Source organism: Mustela erminea, chromosome 10 (assembly GCF_009829155.1).
Source record: "Mustela erminea isolate mMusErm1 chromosome 10, mMusErm1.Pri, whole genome shotgun sequence".
In the NCBI taxonomy this organism is placed as follows: domain Eukaryota; kingdom Metazoa; phylum Chordata; class Mammalia; order Carnivora; family Mustelidae; genus Mustela; species Mustela erminea.
Window position 1 is genome coordinate 52414383 of NC_045623.1, and position 18524 is coordinate 52432906.

The 18524-nt window shown below is 33.8% G+C and overlaps 1 protein-coding gene across 11 annotated transcripts in view; it reads right to left on the minus strand.

Annotated features, from left to right (window-relative positions):
• The window catches only part of LRRC7 (leucine rich repeat containing 7), a 559049-nt gene that overhangs the window by 331616 nt on the left and 208909 nt on the right, over window positions 1-18524 (minus strand). For all 11 annotated transcript variants that reach the window (XR_004276033.1, XM_032301472.1, XM_032301475.1 and 8 more), the window contains exon 3: window positions 3395-3597. Coding sequence is in view for 10 of the 11 variants with exons in the window: in XM_032301472.1 (XP_032157363.1) it covers window positions 3395-3597 (203 nt within the window). In the remaining variant the exon portion in view is untranslated. The remainder of the gene's footprint in view (window positions 1-3394; window positions 3598-18524) is intronic.

Genomic DNA, 18524 nt, shown 5'->3' on the forward strand with positions numbered 1-18524 from the left:
CATTAACCTTGACTCTATTCTATACCTGTTGAATATAACATCTTAGAGTAGTAATTCTTGGTCACCCTAGAATAGTCTCTGAATAAAATATCAGAAATAAAAATTTTTTTAAAAAATTACAAAGGTAATTCTTCCATAATATAATGTCAAAAATACAAATAGCTATCTCATTTACTCAACAAATTTGGAATTACCATGGTAACAACGCCAAGGAAACATAAAGAAAAAAGTAAAATAAAATGCAGACAAAAAAAATTTATTTAATTTAAATTTAAAGATTAAACTCCCTAGAGACTCAATACTTCATCTACTTTTCCTCAGGAAACAATGACTATATAACATTTTGTTTGTAGTGTACACTGTGGTAATCTCCCTACAGTCCTTCCTACTCCTTCCCTTTATGTTGTGACCAGCAATCACAAATCCACAGAGGTGGTCTACTAGTGTTTAATTCAATCAAAGTAATCTCATTTTTCTTGTCATTGTGGATTCTATAGTAAAGGGGATCAGCAATGAACATGTAACACAATTAGGGCCAATGAAACCTAAGAACAAGTTGAAACTTCCTTATCCTTCTCAGAAAAACAGAAAGCTTTTGTTTGACTTACTGGTTTTCTAATATGCATAAATATATCCATGTACTGCTATGATCATGTCTCAATTTCAGATAACTTAGATCATATCTCTATATCAAATACATTAGAAGAAAGTAACACAGGGCTGTTGTATGAAAGCAACACCTTGAACTTGGGAACTCAAAGAAACCTTGAGAGATTATGTGAAAGATCTTTGAAATATATAAAGCATAACAATAATAAAATACAACAATTTCTCCTCAATTCAACACACTGAGAAATTAAATTGGTTTTGGTTCACTTGTATTATTTTTATGTACCGTTAATCCAAGCTTACGTAGGCTACTGTTGACATACATGACATATAAGACTCTCCAATAACACTATCTGCCTAATTCATTGAGTCAAACAATGCTGTGTGACACTCAATGCCTTTCATAATCTGCGTCCTCTACGCTCTCCTTCCTCTACTTACATGTTGTTGGTACTCCCTCATGTGTACCTCCATTTCCAGACTCTTCACAGCTCTACTGTGTCTCTCCTCACCCTCTCCATATGTACCATCTTAATTTTTGCATCTTTACCTTTTGGTCAAGCCCTCCCCCACCCCTGCAACAATGAAACTCTTCTCTATAACAGTATTTGGCTCTTTGGCTCTAATTATACATTATCATGCTTCTGCCTCTAATGTTTTACTTTTCTCTGTGATTAGGTGGTTAGATCCTTGAGAACAAGGATTGAGGCTGATTTCTCTTTTACCTGCCTAAACCCTCAAACACTGTGTAGTAATATAGATATTAAATAAATACTTGATTGATAAACCATTTTTTACTATTTGTCTTACAGAATTTGTTGCATAGCTCTAGAAAAAGACTTTAAATAACTAGATTGGTTTAGGGCTCCCAAGATTCAGCATATAAAAATACAGCATGCCGAGTTAAATAACTGTTTTTTTAAAATATATCAAATGCAATATTTTGGGCATAATTATGCCAAAAATTCTGGGTTTTAGTTTAAAATTCAAATTTCAGTTGATGTCCTTTATTTATCTGGCAACCTTAGATGAGGCTGCTCTAAAAAAATATTTATTTTTCTAAATTAGAGCTAAATGTCACATTTATGAGTCACTTAAACTTTACACCATTTTGCTAATCAAGTCCTATAGTATATGAAGTTCTCTTCATTGTTCTACGAGGCAGGACAAGAAAGAGATTGAATATCCATTATGTGAAAGTCATAATGTGTACAAGGAGGCAAAGATGAGTAAGATGTCATCTCTGTGCTCAAGAAGTTCATAATCTTTGGGAGAAACAGCCATTTCATGCCAGTCTCTTCTTGATATGTATCTACATGGCAATCAATACAGTTAAAATTTTTTTAGGCCTGACCCAGATCTCCTGACCCCAAATCTAAGACATTATATAGTTTGGTTGTCAGAAATGAAGTATATTTGTTTTGGAGTACAAATTAAATAGTTCCTGCCTCTGAAGTATTATATTAATAATAATTAATATAATTATATATTATATATAATTCTATCTGATATATGATATAATTATAATTCATAATTTATAATCCTAAGTGAAAACAATTATTCATAATTTGGTTTGATCAGCACATTATTCTCAGAATTTGATAACGAAGTGAGTTTTTATTATGGAATTTTCTTTTCCTGCTTTCTGGGTATTTAAATATGCATTTTTAAACATATTCAATGGAAATGTAGAGTAAGACATTTTTTTCCCCCTGAGCCATGGTGTAAATCCTTCACAAGTAAATGCTATGCCTACTATTTAATGTGAGTCATTTATTTCGATGATCATTAATATGTAGTGGTTTAGATTTTGAACCTCTCTGCTGTGTGGCCTTGGTTTATGTTAGCTAATCTTTTATCATCCAGTCTTTTCTTCAGTGGAGAACGGGAGCCAGGAGAGATTTTCTTTGCCTAGCACAATGTCATAATGGCAGTATGTGTGCAAAATTTGATATTAGTTAAATTTTTAGCTCTACTCTGTTTATACTTAGATGCCATATATTCAGAAATGACTGTAATAATAAAAAATTCCAAATTCAAGAAATAACCACATGTTTTTCATAATAGTATTAAACATGTAACAGTGCATATGTGTTATGTGTAAAAAAACATGTAACAGTGCATATGTGTTATGTGTAAAAGTATTTTTCAGACTTAGAACATACAATTCAAGGTTTTAAAACAATGTCTCCTTAATGATAAAAATTTCACTTCTGGAATACAGTGTCGTATCTTTCCATCATTTTCCAAATATAAGCTATTGAACTCAACCCACTGATACTGATCTCAATCTGTATTTTCATGGAAGCCATTTTCAATTAAAATAAGGTGTATTTCAAGGGCACCTCGGTGGCCCAGCGAATTAAGCATCTGCCTTAGGCTCAGGTCATGATCCCAGTGTCCTTAGATAGATCCCTATACTGGGCTCTGCACTCAGCAGGAAGTCTGCTTCTCCCTCTCCCTCTGCTTTACCCCCCATTTGTTCTCTCTCTCTCTCTCTCTCATATAAGTGAAAAATAAAATCTTTTAAAAATAAATCAAATAAGATATAATTCATAAAATGGTGATTTTCATGGAGTTCAATTGGTCATTAACACATGACATGAAGTTACAAATGAAGTGGTATTAAAAGGTACCAACAAGAATACTGGGGAAAGTTATATCAGTTTGAACTACCTGCCAATTACTCAGATAGAAAGCTGTAATTAACATTATCATTATGCCAAGTCTTTGGATATCATAAAATACTCAGTTATGGTGTATATTTTTGGTTGTCAAAGATTACCTTGGGTAGCTCTTCAATTTGATTGGCATCTAGATAAAGCTCCTCTAACGTCCGCTCAAAGTTAAAGACCTCCTTTGGCACCTGCTGAAGACTGCAGTGGGAGTAGTCTAAAACTGAGATGATTTCTTCTTCACCTCGGAAACATCGGCACGGCACCAGTCGGCCGATGATTTTCCGTTTGGTGGTCATCTCCAGGCACTGCACTAGAGAAAAAAAAACAGGAAAAAAAAAAACAAAACAACAAACCATGCTTAATTGACTGAATTTGGAGGGCATTCCTGTAATATTAAAACCTTAGAAATTTAATTTTAGTATATGTTTTATAATTATATAATGTTTTAAAGTTTATATAGAACATGTACATGCATTACATCATTTAATACTTGAACAGTCCTGCAAGATATGTGAGATAGGTTTTATTCCCATTTAACAAATAAAGAAATGGAATTCAGAGAGGTTAAGATATTTCCCATCATCATACAGTTTTGGAATGGCAGAATCTCGCCAGAATACAATCCTGACTCAGTGCAATGCAATTACCATGCTTACTTGATACACAGAAGTATGTTTTTTCTTTTTTTAATTTTACACAAATTACATGGCAGAATAGAAATATCTGGAATTTGTTGGAAACTGTAAAAAATTCAAGTTTCATTTCTAAGGTTTATGATGACCTCTTTTTGGCCTACAAATTCAATCCACTAATGAACATATATTTATTAAATAACCCCTATGTTCCAGGCACTGATCTAGTTACTGGGATAGAGTGATGGATTAAACAAAGTCCCTATTTTCATGAAACTTCTATTCTATTGGAGATACAGATCAGAGATGGATTGGTTTTTTGCTTCAGAATGAGAACCTATATTTATGAATCTTTTGGTTTTAATGATAGAAAGCAACTTATAATCATGGTAGAAATTCCAATAATATCTTTCTCTAGGTTAAACTGACCAAATGCCATGAAATCTTGCACAGGCTTTACCATGTCACTTACAACACTTCATTAAATCTATTGATTTTCATGTTATTCTTCTAGACTCTAAGTCTTTTGAGAGTAGGAACAATGTTTTATTTATTTTGCATTTGTCTTAAAGCTTGACATACAACAAATATTTAATAACAAATGTAGGATGAAATAAATTTGTATGGAAGCATAAAAGACCCCCCAAATTCAAAGCAATCTTGAAGAAGAAAAGCAAAGCTGGAGGCATCACAATTTCAGACTTTAAGTTATATTACAGAATTGTAAGGATCAAAACAGTATGGTGCTGACACAAAAACAGACCCATAGATCAATGGAACAGAATGGAAAACCCAGAAATGGACACACACGATATGGTCAATTAATCTTCAACAAAGAAGGAAGAAAAATAGTCCCTTCAACAAATGGTATCGGGAAACTGTATGTCTTCATGCAAAAGAATGAAACTGGACCACTTTGTGAAACCATACATAAAAATATATTCAAAGGGGATGAAAGGCCTACGCATGAGATAGGAAACCATTAAAATCCTAGAGGTGAACACAGGCAGTAACCTCTTTGATGTTGGCAGTAGAAACTTCTTACTAGACACATCTCCAGAGGCAAGGGAAATGAAAGTGAAAATAAACTATTGGGTCTTCATCAAAATAAAAAGGTTCTGCAAAAGAAACAATCAACAAAACTAAAAGGCAGCCTACAGAATGGGAGAAGATATTTGCAAATGACATATATGAAAAAGGGCTAGTATCCAAAATCTATAAAGAACTTATAAAACTCAACACTAAAAACACAAATAATACAAAATACAAAAAATGGGCAGAAGACACGAATAGATATTTTTCCAAACATGAAAAGTTGATAAACATTACTCATCATCAGGGAAATAAAAATCAAAACTACAATGAGATATCACCTCACACCAGTAAAATGCCTAAAATTAACAACACAGAAAACAACAGATGTTGGAGAGGATGTGGAGAAAAGGGAACCCTCTTACACTCTTGCTGGGAATGCAAACTGGTGAAGCCACTCCAAAAAACAGTATGGAGGTTCCTCAAAAAAGTTAGAAATAGAAATACCCTACAACTCACCAGTTATACTATTATGTATTTACCAAAGGGTACACAATATTAATTTGAAGGGATAAGTGCACACCAATATTTATAGCAGCAGCATCAACAATAGCCAAATTATGGAATGAGCTCAAATGACTGATGAATCAATAAAGAAAACGTGGTGTGTATGTACACAGTGGAATATTACTCAGCCATCAAAAAGAATGAAACTTTGCCATTTGCAATGACATGGATAGAGCTACAGACCTTTGTGTTAAGTGGAATATGTCAGTCAGAGAAAGACAAATACCATATGACTTCACTCATATGTGGAATTTAAGAAATAAAACAAATGAACATGGTGGGGTGGGGAGGAGAGAGCAAACCAAGAAATAAACTCTTAACTATAGACAACAAACCAAGGGTTGTTAGAAGAGAGGTGGGTGGGAAGATGAGTTAAATGGGTGATAGGTCTTAAGGAGGGCACCAGTTGTGATGAGCAGTGGGTGTAATATACAAGTGTTGAATTACTAATTTCTATACCTGAAACTAATATTACACTGTATGTTATCTAACTGGAATTTAAATAAAAACTTGAAACTAAAAAAAAAACAAACATACAAACAAAAAAATGAATCCATGAATGAATAAATGAATATAGTTAGGGCTCTCCTCCCTCCCTCCCAACCACCATGAGCTATTGACAATTTATTCAAAAAACTTGTCATTCTAAGTGAAAGGCCACTACTTCTGTGAATGTCTTTCCAAGAAGAATGACTGGAGTCTTCCTCTAAATTCCCATAACACTAATCACATTGCTTCCCAATTACATGTTCCATTTTCCTCCTAGGTAAGTCCTTTGAAGAAAATATCTTGTCATGTTCATTTTTGAATTCGTAGACACCGTATAGTTTGCTGGCTACAGAGTAGTACTAAATGAGCATTAATTTGAAACATGAGCCTTTTTGGTTAATTTATTTGACTTACCAACATAAGCTTATTACTAGAAAGTAGTGTTAGTTTATAAAAACAACATAGCATTTTGTTTTTTAAATTGCTTAGGTTAAGCCAAATTTGGAAGGAAGTGAGTAGAAAATGTTTAAGAGTTGTTGGAAATTCAGCCCAAAACTCCTTATCCTTTCTTTAACTTCCAAAATTAATAAAATGATATTTTGAGGACAGGTTCATGGGTCAGCACTTTCAGATGGTTATTTACATCTGGCATTCTGTAGAAAGCCAACCAAAATCATTAAAAGAATAACCTTTCTTCTTCATTACTTTCTATCTCTTGAACTTCTACACTTCACATTTCTAGGAGCCTGAATCTCAAGGTTTTTTAATGCTTATTTTGGTTGATCTTACTTGAAATCCCTGATTATGGATTGGTGGCTTCTCAGTCTTTACCTGGGACCTGGCATATATTACGTAGCAAGTAAATGCATCTAGTAAATATCTGACCTACTTAGGCACCTAGTAAATGTTTGTGGTAGTTATTACAGTTGTAAAGCTAAGTGATGATGGCTTAGACTATGAGAGTAACAGGATGGAAAGAAGTGGTGGATTGGAAAGATATTTAAGAAGCAGAATCCAATGGGTTGGTGATGGATTAAATGAGAGGTGGGAGGGGAGACTAGGGGAGACAGAGGTGTCTCGAAAGCTTCCCAGGGCTTCTGTTTGTTTGTTTTTATTAACATATAATGTATTATTTGCCCCAGGGTTACAGGTCTCTGAATCATCAGTCTTAAACAATTCACAGCACTCACCATAGCACATATCCTCTCCAATGTCCATAACCTAGCCACCCTATCCCTCCCCCGACCACCCAGAAACCCTCAGTTTGTTTCCTGAGATTAAGAATCTCTTATGGTTTGTCTCCCTTCCCAGGTCCCATCTTGTTTCATTTTTTTCCCTCCCTACCCTCCGACCCCCCACTCTGCTTTTCAAATGCCTCATATCAGGGAGAGCATATGATAATTGCGTTTCTCTGATGGACTTATTTGACTTATCACAATACCCTCTAGTTCCCAGGTTTCTAATTTGAGTCACTGGTAGTCACATCAACCACACAGCTATACGTCATGCCCTGTCTGCCTCTCTGAACCACAAATGAATACGCAAATGACTTCTGAGGCCTGTGTTGCTCAGTGCCTATCACACACCCTATTGTGTCGAACCATGTAACTATTTCTTTATACCTGTCTGTTGCCCCCACTGTAAATCTTTAAATATAAATTAAGAGGAAAAAGACTATCCAGGCTTGCACCTAAACCATTTGGCCAGAGGGTCCACTGTCCATGAGACTTTTGGATCACTGTTCACTTAAGACTGTTTTCCATTTCATTGTCCCAAAACTTAGGTTCTTCTGGTCATCTTTTCTGTCCCTTCCCTCATCCCCACAATGTACTGAAGTTTTCCCCTGGCCCAATTTCTCTCTTCTCTACTCCGTCTGAACTCACAATATGTCTTATATCATGATCGAAAATTCCACCGAGTTTGTCGTCTTCACTGAATGCTCCCTCATAGTCTCAACTGAAACTTGATTCACTTGTAGCCTTTAAAAGTGGAGCATGCTGACATTCTTATCCCATAAATACGTCAGGACTGAAAAGTGGAATTGTTATCCCCCTGGTTCTCTAAAAACTATTATTCTTCTCTCCTGTAAAACCTCTCTTCCTTTGATGGTCTCCTTATATAGTAACACCTTCCTCTCTCAGGACATTCATTTACCATCTCTTTAACACTCTTCTGCACCCATTGATAATTTTGGTATCTCATTTCTGAACTATCTCAATCATAACTCCTTCTAATCTAGATTTATTCTCCCTACATTAATAACTTCCAATTTTAAAGCTTTTCTTTAATCTAAATTTCTAAATAAGTTAATTATAATGCTACTCCTTAATTTTTCAATTACAGGTTTGTAGCATGTAATGTGGTGGTTTAACTTCCTGCTAACAAATTTCAACCTACTTCTAATCAATGATAAATAATTTTGCTTGATAAATAATCAAGCAAAAATACATAGAAAGCAATATTGCTTTAAATTAGTAGTATTTATTTTATAAATAAGAAAATTCTTATTTAAAAGAATTATATTTATAAAATAAGAATTTCCTTATTCATAAAAATAAGAAAAAATAAGGAAATTCTTAAAGAAACAAAAAAATGCACGAGAAATAAAATGTGATCAAATTATAGTAGTATATAGTCATATATAGTCATATATATATGACATACATATATAGTCATTTATATTACTATAGTTTCATATATATATGACTACTACTACTACATATATACTACTATAGTCATATATATAGTCATAAATAGTAGTATATAGTTATATGTGATAATTTGATCACATTTTATTTCTTGTGCATTTTTTTTTGTTTAAGAATTTCCTTATTTTTTCTTTGCTTTATTTTTCTATGTACCTTTCATTAATTCAATTCTCTATTTCCTCTTGATACAGTCAAGTGAATATAATCTCTTGTTTTACCCCTGGAATAATCCTTCAGGAACACTTGTATTTTCTTGTTCTTGTCTGTAATGTTTGTTTTTGTAGATCTGATATGTATTTGTTATCCTAAAATATCTCCTCACTATTATTCTGTGAATTTTCTATTTCTTTCTTGTGTTACATCTCCTATTTTCTGAGTCTCATGTCTTTTTCTTTCTGAACTTACTGGAATAAAACATCCAAGGTGAAATACAAGATCTAGTAATTTATTGAGGAAGGATGTCTGGTATGTGAATCTCTGAACATGATTTCATTTCACCGACAAACAAGTGAAAGTTTGGCTATATATTTCCAGGTCAGACATAATTTTCTTTCATAGATTTGAAGATCATTTTTTTTTTGTTATTTTCTAGCTTTTAAAATTGTTGCCAGGAAATCCAGTTCCATTACTATTCAAAATCCTGTGATTTTCTCTTCCACCTAAACATCTTAGAATTTTTATCTTGTCTTCAGTCTTTTGAAATTTCAGGTAATGTGCTCTGATGTTTTTTTTTAAAATCCATTATACTGGGTACTTGAAAGACTCTTCCACTTTGGAACCCCTTATCTTTTAATCTTGTTAAATTTTCCATCATTATTTAATTGGTAATTTTCTCCTCTTTGTTTTTATTTTCTCTTTCTCTGCAATCTCGATTAGTTGGATGTAGGAGCTATAACCTACTTTTATCCTGTAGTTCAATTATTTTTTTCTTTTGTAATTTCTGTGTCTTTTTCTTGTTATTCTATTTGCTGGGAGATTTTTCTCAGCTTGATCTTCTAAATCCATCTTCTGTATCATCTTTTATCAGAGGCATATTTTTACTGCAAAAGCTACTTGTTGCTTCCTGAATATTACTTTTACATAGTATCTTGTTTGTATTTGAGGGTGCCATGTCATTTTCATTTCTCTCAGAAGATATTAACTATAAGCTTTTTGTCTTTGTCTCCCTGCTCCTTGCATCATTTCTGAGTTCTCTTTTCTGTGTTTCTTTTGATCTTTATCTTTCATAATAGCGGTTTTCTGCAAATATCTGGTGATCCCCGACTGTCCTTAGGAATTGAAGAGTGAAGCTCTCAAATGCTAATTGGAAGTTTTATATGCATGATAGGTTTCACAACAGGATGGTCTGGCAGCAAGCCAAAGAATATTCTGGACTTCTGCCTGGGGCATAGCTATGTAGCCATATATAGTGAGTATTTTGGTCAGTTTTCCTGTTTTTAGTACTAAGTATCTTCTGTTTCTTGCCTGGTACCTGTTGTCTCCCAGACTGTAAGGAGGTCTGTGCATTGACCCAGTTTTCATACCCCTTCATGTGTACTTTATATTGTAGGTAATAGTGTATTTTGTATGTAAATAATGATATTAACTGTATCTTCCTTCTATTTCATCTCAAAATTTGTTGAAATTTATTTCCTGATGCTTTCTCTTCTGTTTTCTCTGTCCATATGATTATGCATATTTTATTTTATTTTATTTTATTTTATTTTATTTTATTTTATTTTATTTTATTTATTTTTAAAGACTTAATTATTTGAGAGAGAGAGGGAGACAGTATGGCAGGAGAGACAGAGGGAGAGGAAGAGAAGCAGATTCTATTAAGTGTGGAGCCAGACACAGGGCTGGATCTCATGACTTGGAGATCATGACTTGAGCCAAAATCAAGAGCTGGATGCTTTATCGAATGAGCTACCCAGGTGCCCTGAGTATATGTACTTTAAGTTCTTTTTAGTTTCATATAATAATCTGGGTTGTAAGAATAAATTTATAAGGAAGGCAAGAGAATAACTTCCATGTTTAAAATAAAGTTCTCTCTTAATACTTTATATACTTTTCCTTTCTTCCTACCCAATCTATTAGGAACACTGGGCAGAGAACTACATCTTTCTTTTGGAACTGCTCTTTCTCTGGCTCTCCTGACATCATACTCTTCTGACATTTCTTCTTCCACTTTGGCTCTTCCATTTCAGTCTTTTGAGAAGGTTCCATCTTCTCTAACTGAACACTGAGATTTATAATATTAGGTACGCTCCTACATCCCACCCCCCCTGCCCTGCCCCAGGCTTGTTGGCTTTCTAACTCTACACTCTCTCCCTTTACAATCTTCATTCACTCGACTTCATTTAACTTTGATAATAGGTGGTTGTAAAATTTCTTTTAACTCTTCTCAGATTTATTTCCCTCATCATTTCCACTTAACGTTTTAAGGGCATCTAAACCTAACATGACAAAATTGATGCGATGCTCTTCAAAGGTACAGAGCACATCATCATGGTCAAGAGCTTGGACTCTGGCTGTGTGTTTTATCCTTATGTTTAGTCATCTGCCAAATAACAAAGTACATACAAAGCACTTAGAATTGTGTCTTCAGATTTTAAGCATTCACTAAGGGTTAGCAATTACTGCTTTGTCCAAACCTCCTCCTCTTCCTGTGTTCTCAATCTCAGTGAACAGCAATCCCATTCACCCAGCTTCTCAAGATAGAAACCTTCGTATTGTTCTTGACTCCTCTAGTTCCCACACTCCACATCCCTAACAATCACCAAGTAACAACGATTAAATAGCCTGAATATTTCCTCAATCAAGCCTATTTTTCTTCATTTCAAGTGCCCAGCAACCTAGCTCAAAATATTATCTCTTGCATTCATACTTGTCTATTATTCTACCACAGGACAGCCAAAGTGACCTTATGTAACACAAATATTATGTCACCCTCTTGCTGCAAATACTTCAATGACTCGTTTCTGCCCTTTAGGCAAAGTCCAAAGTTTTTACTGTGGCGTGCCAAGTATAATATATTCTTGTGGTCTGACTCCTACCTTCCACACTCACACTTAGCCCCCTTTGCAACCAGGCCAGGTAGGTACCACTTCTGATTGCTTTCTGTGTTCTTCGCATTCATAATTTCCTTTGCATTTCTAAGACCAAATTTTCTTTTTTACACAGGCCCTTGGAAACAAGACTGCCTCTATATAGGACAATTTCCCTTGCCTTAAAAAAAAATTACATTACAGGAAAATAGCCTCTCCCTATTTAATAAAGCAGGCTGAATATGTTCCAACTATATGCTGCAATTCTCTTTGATTACATTTCAATAATATACTCAATATCAGTCTTGATCACTAGATTGAAAGCTCTGTGAAGACGGCGACCATGTCTAGCCTGTACAACAATGTATATTTCCAGTCACTTGTCTAGTATCTGGCTTAGAGTACTTTAAAAATATTAACAAGTAATGAATATAGGAGCTAAACATAATTATAATGACTTCTTTGTACATATTTTTGCTTTGTACATATTTTTGAAAATTTCAAACCAATTTATAATCTATTACCTTATTTTTCATAAGGCATAAGTATCATATATCGTCTTCCATATTTTAACAGTGGACTAAAGTTTAGTGAGTCTGTGATATATGTATAGACACACATGGAATAATTAGTAGACCTGAAATTGGATCTCATATCTCCTTACTCCAAAGCCGTTGATTGTTTTTCTCCTTTAGCAGACTCTGTATTACATTAACAGTCAGGTATATAGATTAGCATATGAGAACTTACAGAGACATAAATTTGCCAGCAGTTCTATCACACACATACATACACACACACTCACACATGCAGGCATGCACACTTGCACATATTTGACAGTGATTTACACATAAAATATTCCATAGGTGCAAAGTGGAACAAAGAGTAGCAGTGAGGGAAATATCTAGCAATCAATTTTAAAGACTTTTTTGAACATCAAAGGAATAAAAATATCGTAATAGAATGGAGAAAGTGTTTCAGGGATTGAGTAGAGCACAAAACACAAGAAAGCACATGTATGTTACATACATGATATACAGAAGCACACATAGGCTTTTCTCTGAAACCTGACCAGTGCCCAGGGTACCACAGAGAGTGTGTAGCTTCACATCCAGTGTTTAGACTTTGACTCAGAAGCAATCTGACTTCTTGTGTTAACATAGATCCTTAGTACACATCCAAAAAGTAATTCTTAGAATTTCAGTTTTTCAAAGGGATTTAAAAGGCGAGAGGGAAATAGGTAAACAGGTATTCATCTCTTTCTGTTAAAGTCCTACCAGTAAATTCATTGAAATACAAGAGATTCTCAGGGCACTGCATAGATTCTCCTCTCTCTTGAATCACATATGTGTGTGTGTGTGTGTGTGTGTGTGTGTGTGTATTCTAAATTGATCATTGAATTGATCTAAATCAATCTAAATTGAATTGCTAAAGAGGACTTTTCTTTTTCTGTACCACAGTATGCAGTCAATAGACTCCCTTTCAACTCTCTCCCAGAGCCAAATCCATTTATACATCAGGGCTTGCTAACCTGGACTAAGCTAGGTGAAGTAACAAAAAGATTCATCTTGTTACATTCTTCAAATCCTTTTCTATTGAATAAATCAAAGATAATTTTTACCACTTGAGAATTATGCCTACGGTAATTGACTCAAACAATATGTGTATCAAAATACATGAATTTTAATACCTTTGTGTTCCCTAGGATTTTAAACCCATGTTTGTCCATATTAGCCTTACCTACTATCCCATACCTGGAAAGATAAAAGGACAAAAGGAAGTCCAATCTTTCCAAAATTTGTAATAAATACTCTGGTTGTTCTCATTCATTGGCACAGCCTTAGATTTTTGAAATGACAAATGTTTCTAATTTATTTGCTGAGAAACCCTTTGCTTCACTAAGTGTGCCACCAGGGATATGGAAACCTGCCAAGCTCTCTCCATGTCCTACTTTAAGAAACATCTTTAAAGCCATTACCTAACCTCAAGTGTGCCTCTGAAACCCCCTTATCCAGACAATATACATGGCAATTCTAGGACTCTAAGTGGAATATCTGAGGCTTCTTTCTTTGTTTTCTGACTTTTGAAATAATTATATTTCAAAAATACTCAGATTTCATGGGTTTGTTTTCATTTTATCATTTTAAAATCTGAAAGCCTGCAACAGTTACACATGGTTTGATTTGCTATCAATACAAAGAAACCAGTTTATCCTCATGACGATCAATGGACTGTTATTTGGACAAACCCCCTTATGGTCTTTAATGCTGATATTATCATACCGGCAATCAAAACACACAGAAATCAAGAAGGAAAGCATGATGCCTGGTACCAAGAAGGAGCTTATTAAATATTTCTAAGTTCTGCTTTTAGACAAGTTATTTATTTTAAGAATAAATGCTCAAATGCTTAAAATGTTCCCTTCTCTCTCTGCACATTCTTCCCAAGAATTTTCATCTACTGACTTCAAAAAGACTGCGAATGGTTTCTATGAATGATTTCTAATATATCCTTTATCCTGGATGTAGTTCCTAACTGCTTAATGAATTACCAATCTTTAACACTCAACTTGTCTAGGCAGAATTTGAAAATACTTATTAAACTCCTACTCTGTCCCAGACAGTGCTCTCTTTCTTGATTTCTTGTTTTGATTGTGTTTTCATTCTCTCAGTTTTGTACCTTCGAGTCATCTTTAATTGCTCCTTTCTTTTCTTCTGTATTAAACATTTCACATCTTCACCTTCCTTCCTTTACCATGCACTCAATCTAGTTCAGATCCTTGCCATCTCCTAGGAGTATTACTGAAAGTAATATTGAACGAAAGTACAGTACTTCCAGATATCCTTCTTCTACAATCATTTATTCAACAAATACTTATTAAATGTCGGCAATGTGCTAGGTACTGGCCTATATGCTAGGAAATAACAGTGAGTAGAAGAATTCTGGTCACTGATCTAATGAATTCACTGGATTATAAGGGAGATGAATATTAAATAAAAAGTTTTTCAAATAAATCTGTAATTGCACATTATGATAATTGTTATATAAGAAAATATTAGTGCTTTATCACTTTAAGTATTGACACTTACATTAAATATCCTGATTAATTTTCTAAAAGGTGTGTCCATTCCCCTGTTCTAGAAGCCTCACTGCATCTACATTTTCAACAGCAATATTTCCCAGCCCATGTTCCTGGGCTGTATTTTCCTCCAGGAAGTAAGTAGTGTACATTAGCATATTAAGGGCTCAGAGGGATCTTGTGATAAAGAATTATGTTTATCTTTGTTCAAACCAGTGTTTCCTAAACCACTTTTTAAAAGAATTAAAAATTAAAAATTTTATCACTATAATTAGGATTTAGTATTCTGAATCAAACATTTTAGGAAAGGCTAGTCTACAAGATTATTTAGCTTGACATTCAAGCTGTTTTTAACCCAACTTTTCAGCTTTTTTACTTCGACAAGCATGTTTTTCCAATTCTATGCTCTAGCTTACACCACTCCCAATACTGAATGTTTCTTATCCATTTTCTTCATCTAAATTCATCCAAACAATCTATGGTAACACCTTTATTTCTTTATAAATCATGTTGAATGATTTTATTTGTCAGCTATTATAATTTGTTTGCAGATCTTAAAACATCATAGTACCAGATATAACAAAAATCTGTGAATTGGAACTTCTTAGAATAATAAATGGAATATTTTATTTTACTCTTTATTTCCTTGCCTACTAGTCACAGTGTGTGCAGTTAGAAAAACATTCACAGAATTTGAGTTTGGATCACATGGGAAATCAATTTTTTCTTTATAAAGTCTTCTCTAGCTGTTACACACTATAAATAAGGCTGCTTTCCTTGGCTTCCTTCTCCTTACCATTTATATTGTCATCTTAACACTAACTACCCTATAAAACATGACCTAAGGATTAGAGAAGCGATCTGGAAAAAAATCTATTGAGAGAAGTTTTGTAATAAGTGATGGCCTATACAAGCTTACTCAAAATTTCTCCTTATTGTATCATATAGACGAATAAAAATATTTTACTACTTCTATCCTTTTCTGTCCACATACTGTATTGGAATTTTTATCTATTGATTTACTTAAATATGTAAATATAACTATAGAAGACAGTAAAAAGCAAACTTCAGCACTAGATTAAATAAAGCTCAAGTTCAGGGGAAAGTTCTAAGTCTTTAAAAAACTGTTTAGTTATATTTCTTGAAGAATGTTGCTTTCAGGCCAAGTTGTGAACCTCAGCTAAGATTAGTATGAAGAAACAAATTTCTAAGCATTAGGACACTCTCAAAGATTTAACTTTCTTAAGGTGATAAACTAAAATAATAAGTTTCTAGGAATAGCATCTGAAGACTTATTTACATAGAGATACAGAGTAAGAGAATAGAATGGAAATAGTCATACATAAGCTATTGATTACTAGAAAGTTAGGTTCAGTTGGAACCTTAGTCTAGTCATTTATCTCACCCTTGAAGAAATTATTCAGATGATGGTTTTATGCCTTAATATCTCCTGAATTATTTTTATACTGTGGTATAAGAGAATGGTTTATGTTCTTAATGATGACTGAGTTATTAAGAAAAGAACTGTTATTCAGCATGATTTACTGGACAGCCAGAGATATGTATAATGCATTTAGATGTAGTTTAATTAAATATTTTACTTAATGAAAATCTGGGTATATGATCAGCAATATTTATTTTTGTAAAGAATCAACTTATGTGAAACCCTTCACATCCTCTGGAGTAAAAGCTTTAGTAGGAGCTAGTAAGAAAGTATTTTCCATGCAGTTGTCTTGTCTTAGGGATTCCTTGTCTTTTGTGATGGTGGCACAATGTCAACATGGTGCCCTTCGCAAGACATGATAAAAGACCTAGACTTTTGATCTGATATAAGCAGATGGTAGACAGCATTTTTAAATAGTATTTCATGCTGCTTTATACACATTCTTCAATCATAACTATAGATAACTTCTAATATTATCTATCTTTATTGATATTTTAATTAATGCTAATGATGGTGGCACTTGTGCCTTCAGGACAGAGAAAATGCTGCAATTCTGAAACTCAGCTAAATAAACAGGGCTTGTAATGATAATCTTTTAATCAATTAAGTTGCTTTGGGTATAAATCTAGGCAGTTACTTTATAATTGGAAAGATTTTAAGAGAGTCATGAAACATATAAGCCTACTTGATGTCACCCTAAGGCTGAAAAAAGAGTTAATATAAAAGAAAAATTAATTTAAGAAGCTTTCTGCAAGGAAGTTAAAGACATGTGATAATGCACTCAGAGATTTAATAATTGTTAAATGAAATGTTCACGAAAATTAACATGGCAGAATCAGACTCATTTTAAAATGGAACTACTTTGTTATGATTCTGAGATTTTTTTCATTGTTACCCTGTGATACGAAATTAAAAGTGTAATTTCACACAACAAATTAAAACATCTTGAGTATTTAAGTACTTACCTTTATTCATGTAAGTAATAAATAGTATATATGTGATTTTTGCTGTTTGTTTATATTCTTACTGAATTAAATTATTTAGGAAATGGTGAAAGGCAACAGGATTTGCGAAAATTAAGAAAATAAAATCAGGAGCAAAGTTCTGCAAAGAGAATTAGGGAAGGCTTTCAAAAGTTAAGAGAGTTCTTGGAATGAAAGAGCCTACCTAAATGATGGGGTCCTTTTGGTAGACAGAGTGTATTTCTTTGTGATCTTTGTGATCACAGTGCTATCAGAGTAAACATTTTAAAAATTCAAATCTAAACACATGTAAAATTCTTCACAATCCCTCTGCCTCATTCACTATCAATCCTGTATGGCTGAGTCCAGAATATACAAGCCTCTGCCAAAACTACACAGTCTCCTTCCAAACCCCACTCCCGCCTTACGTTCCATGCATCTGTGCCTTTGTATTTCCTGTTCTCCTGACCTCTCTTTTTAGGTAATTTCTTCCTTATCATTTTCAGCTATACTCAGGGATTATCCTTGTAGAAGAATTTTCCTCAGCTATGCCTGTTATAAATGAATTGTATCCTCCTAAAATTCACATGCTGAAGTTCTAACCTTAAGCACCTCAGAATATGAAAATAAGGTCACTGCAGGTATAATTAGTTCACATGAATTCACACCAGAGTAGGTTAGGACCATACTCTAATATGACTGGTATTCTTATAAAAAGAAAACCATGTGAAGAGAGAGACGCACACAGAGAAAGGTGAAGGTACATGGAGAAGACAACCATCTATAAGCCAAGGAGACAGTTCTGGAACAGATCCATCCCTCACAGGCTTCCAAAGGAATCAACACTGACAAGACTTGATTTAGTATTTCTAACCTCCAGAATTATAAGACAAATTTCTTTTGTTTGAGCCATCTAGTTTGGGGTCTTTGTTAAAGCAGCTCTAGCAAACTAACACAAACCCCTTCTTTGCTTTCTGTTGAAAAGTTAGGTGGCTCTTCTCCAATGTCTATAAAACTCAGGGCCCAATAAGGCAAACACTTTATTACAATTGTTTTCTTGTCAATCTCTTGAGGTAGCAAGAGTTCTTAATTAGACCATAAACTCTGTCTTTTGTTGATGCTGCTGTTCTCCTAATCCAAGACGAATATGCAATATGAAATTCTCTTTGTACAGTTTAATGAATAGAGGCAAAGATGGAACTTTTGCTTGGTCTTAAATTCACCATCTATTTGAAGACTTAAAACTGCAATTTCAGGTGTAGCTAAAATTGTCCAACAAAAGTATAAAGTTAGACACT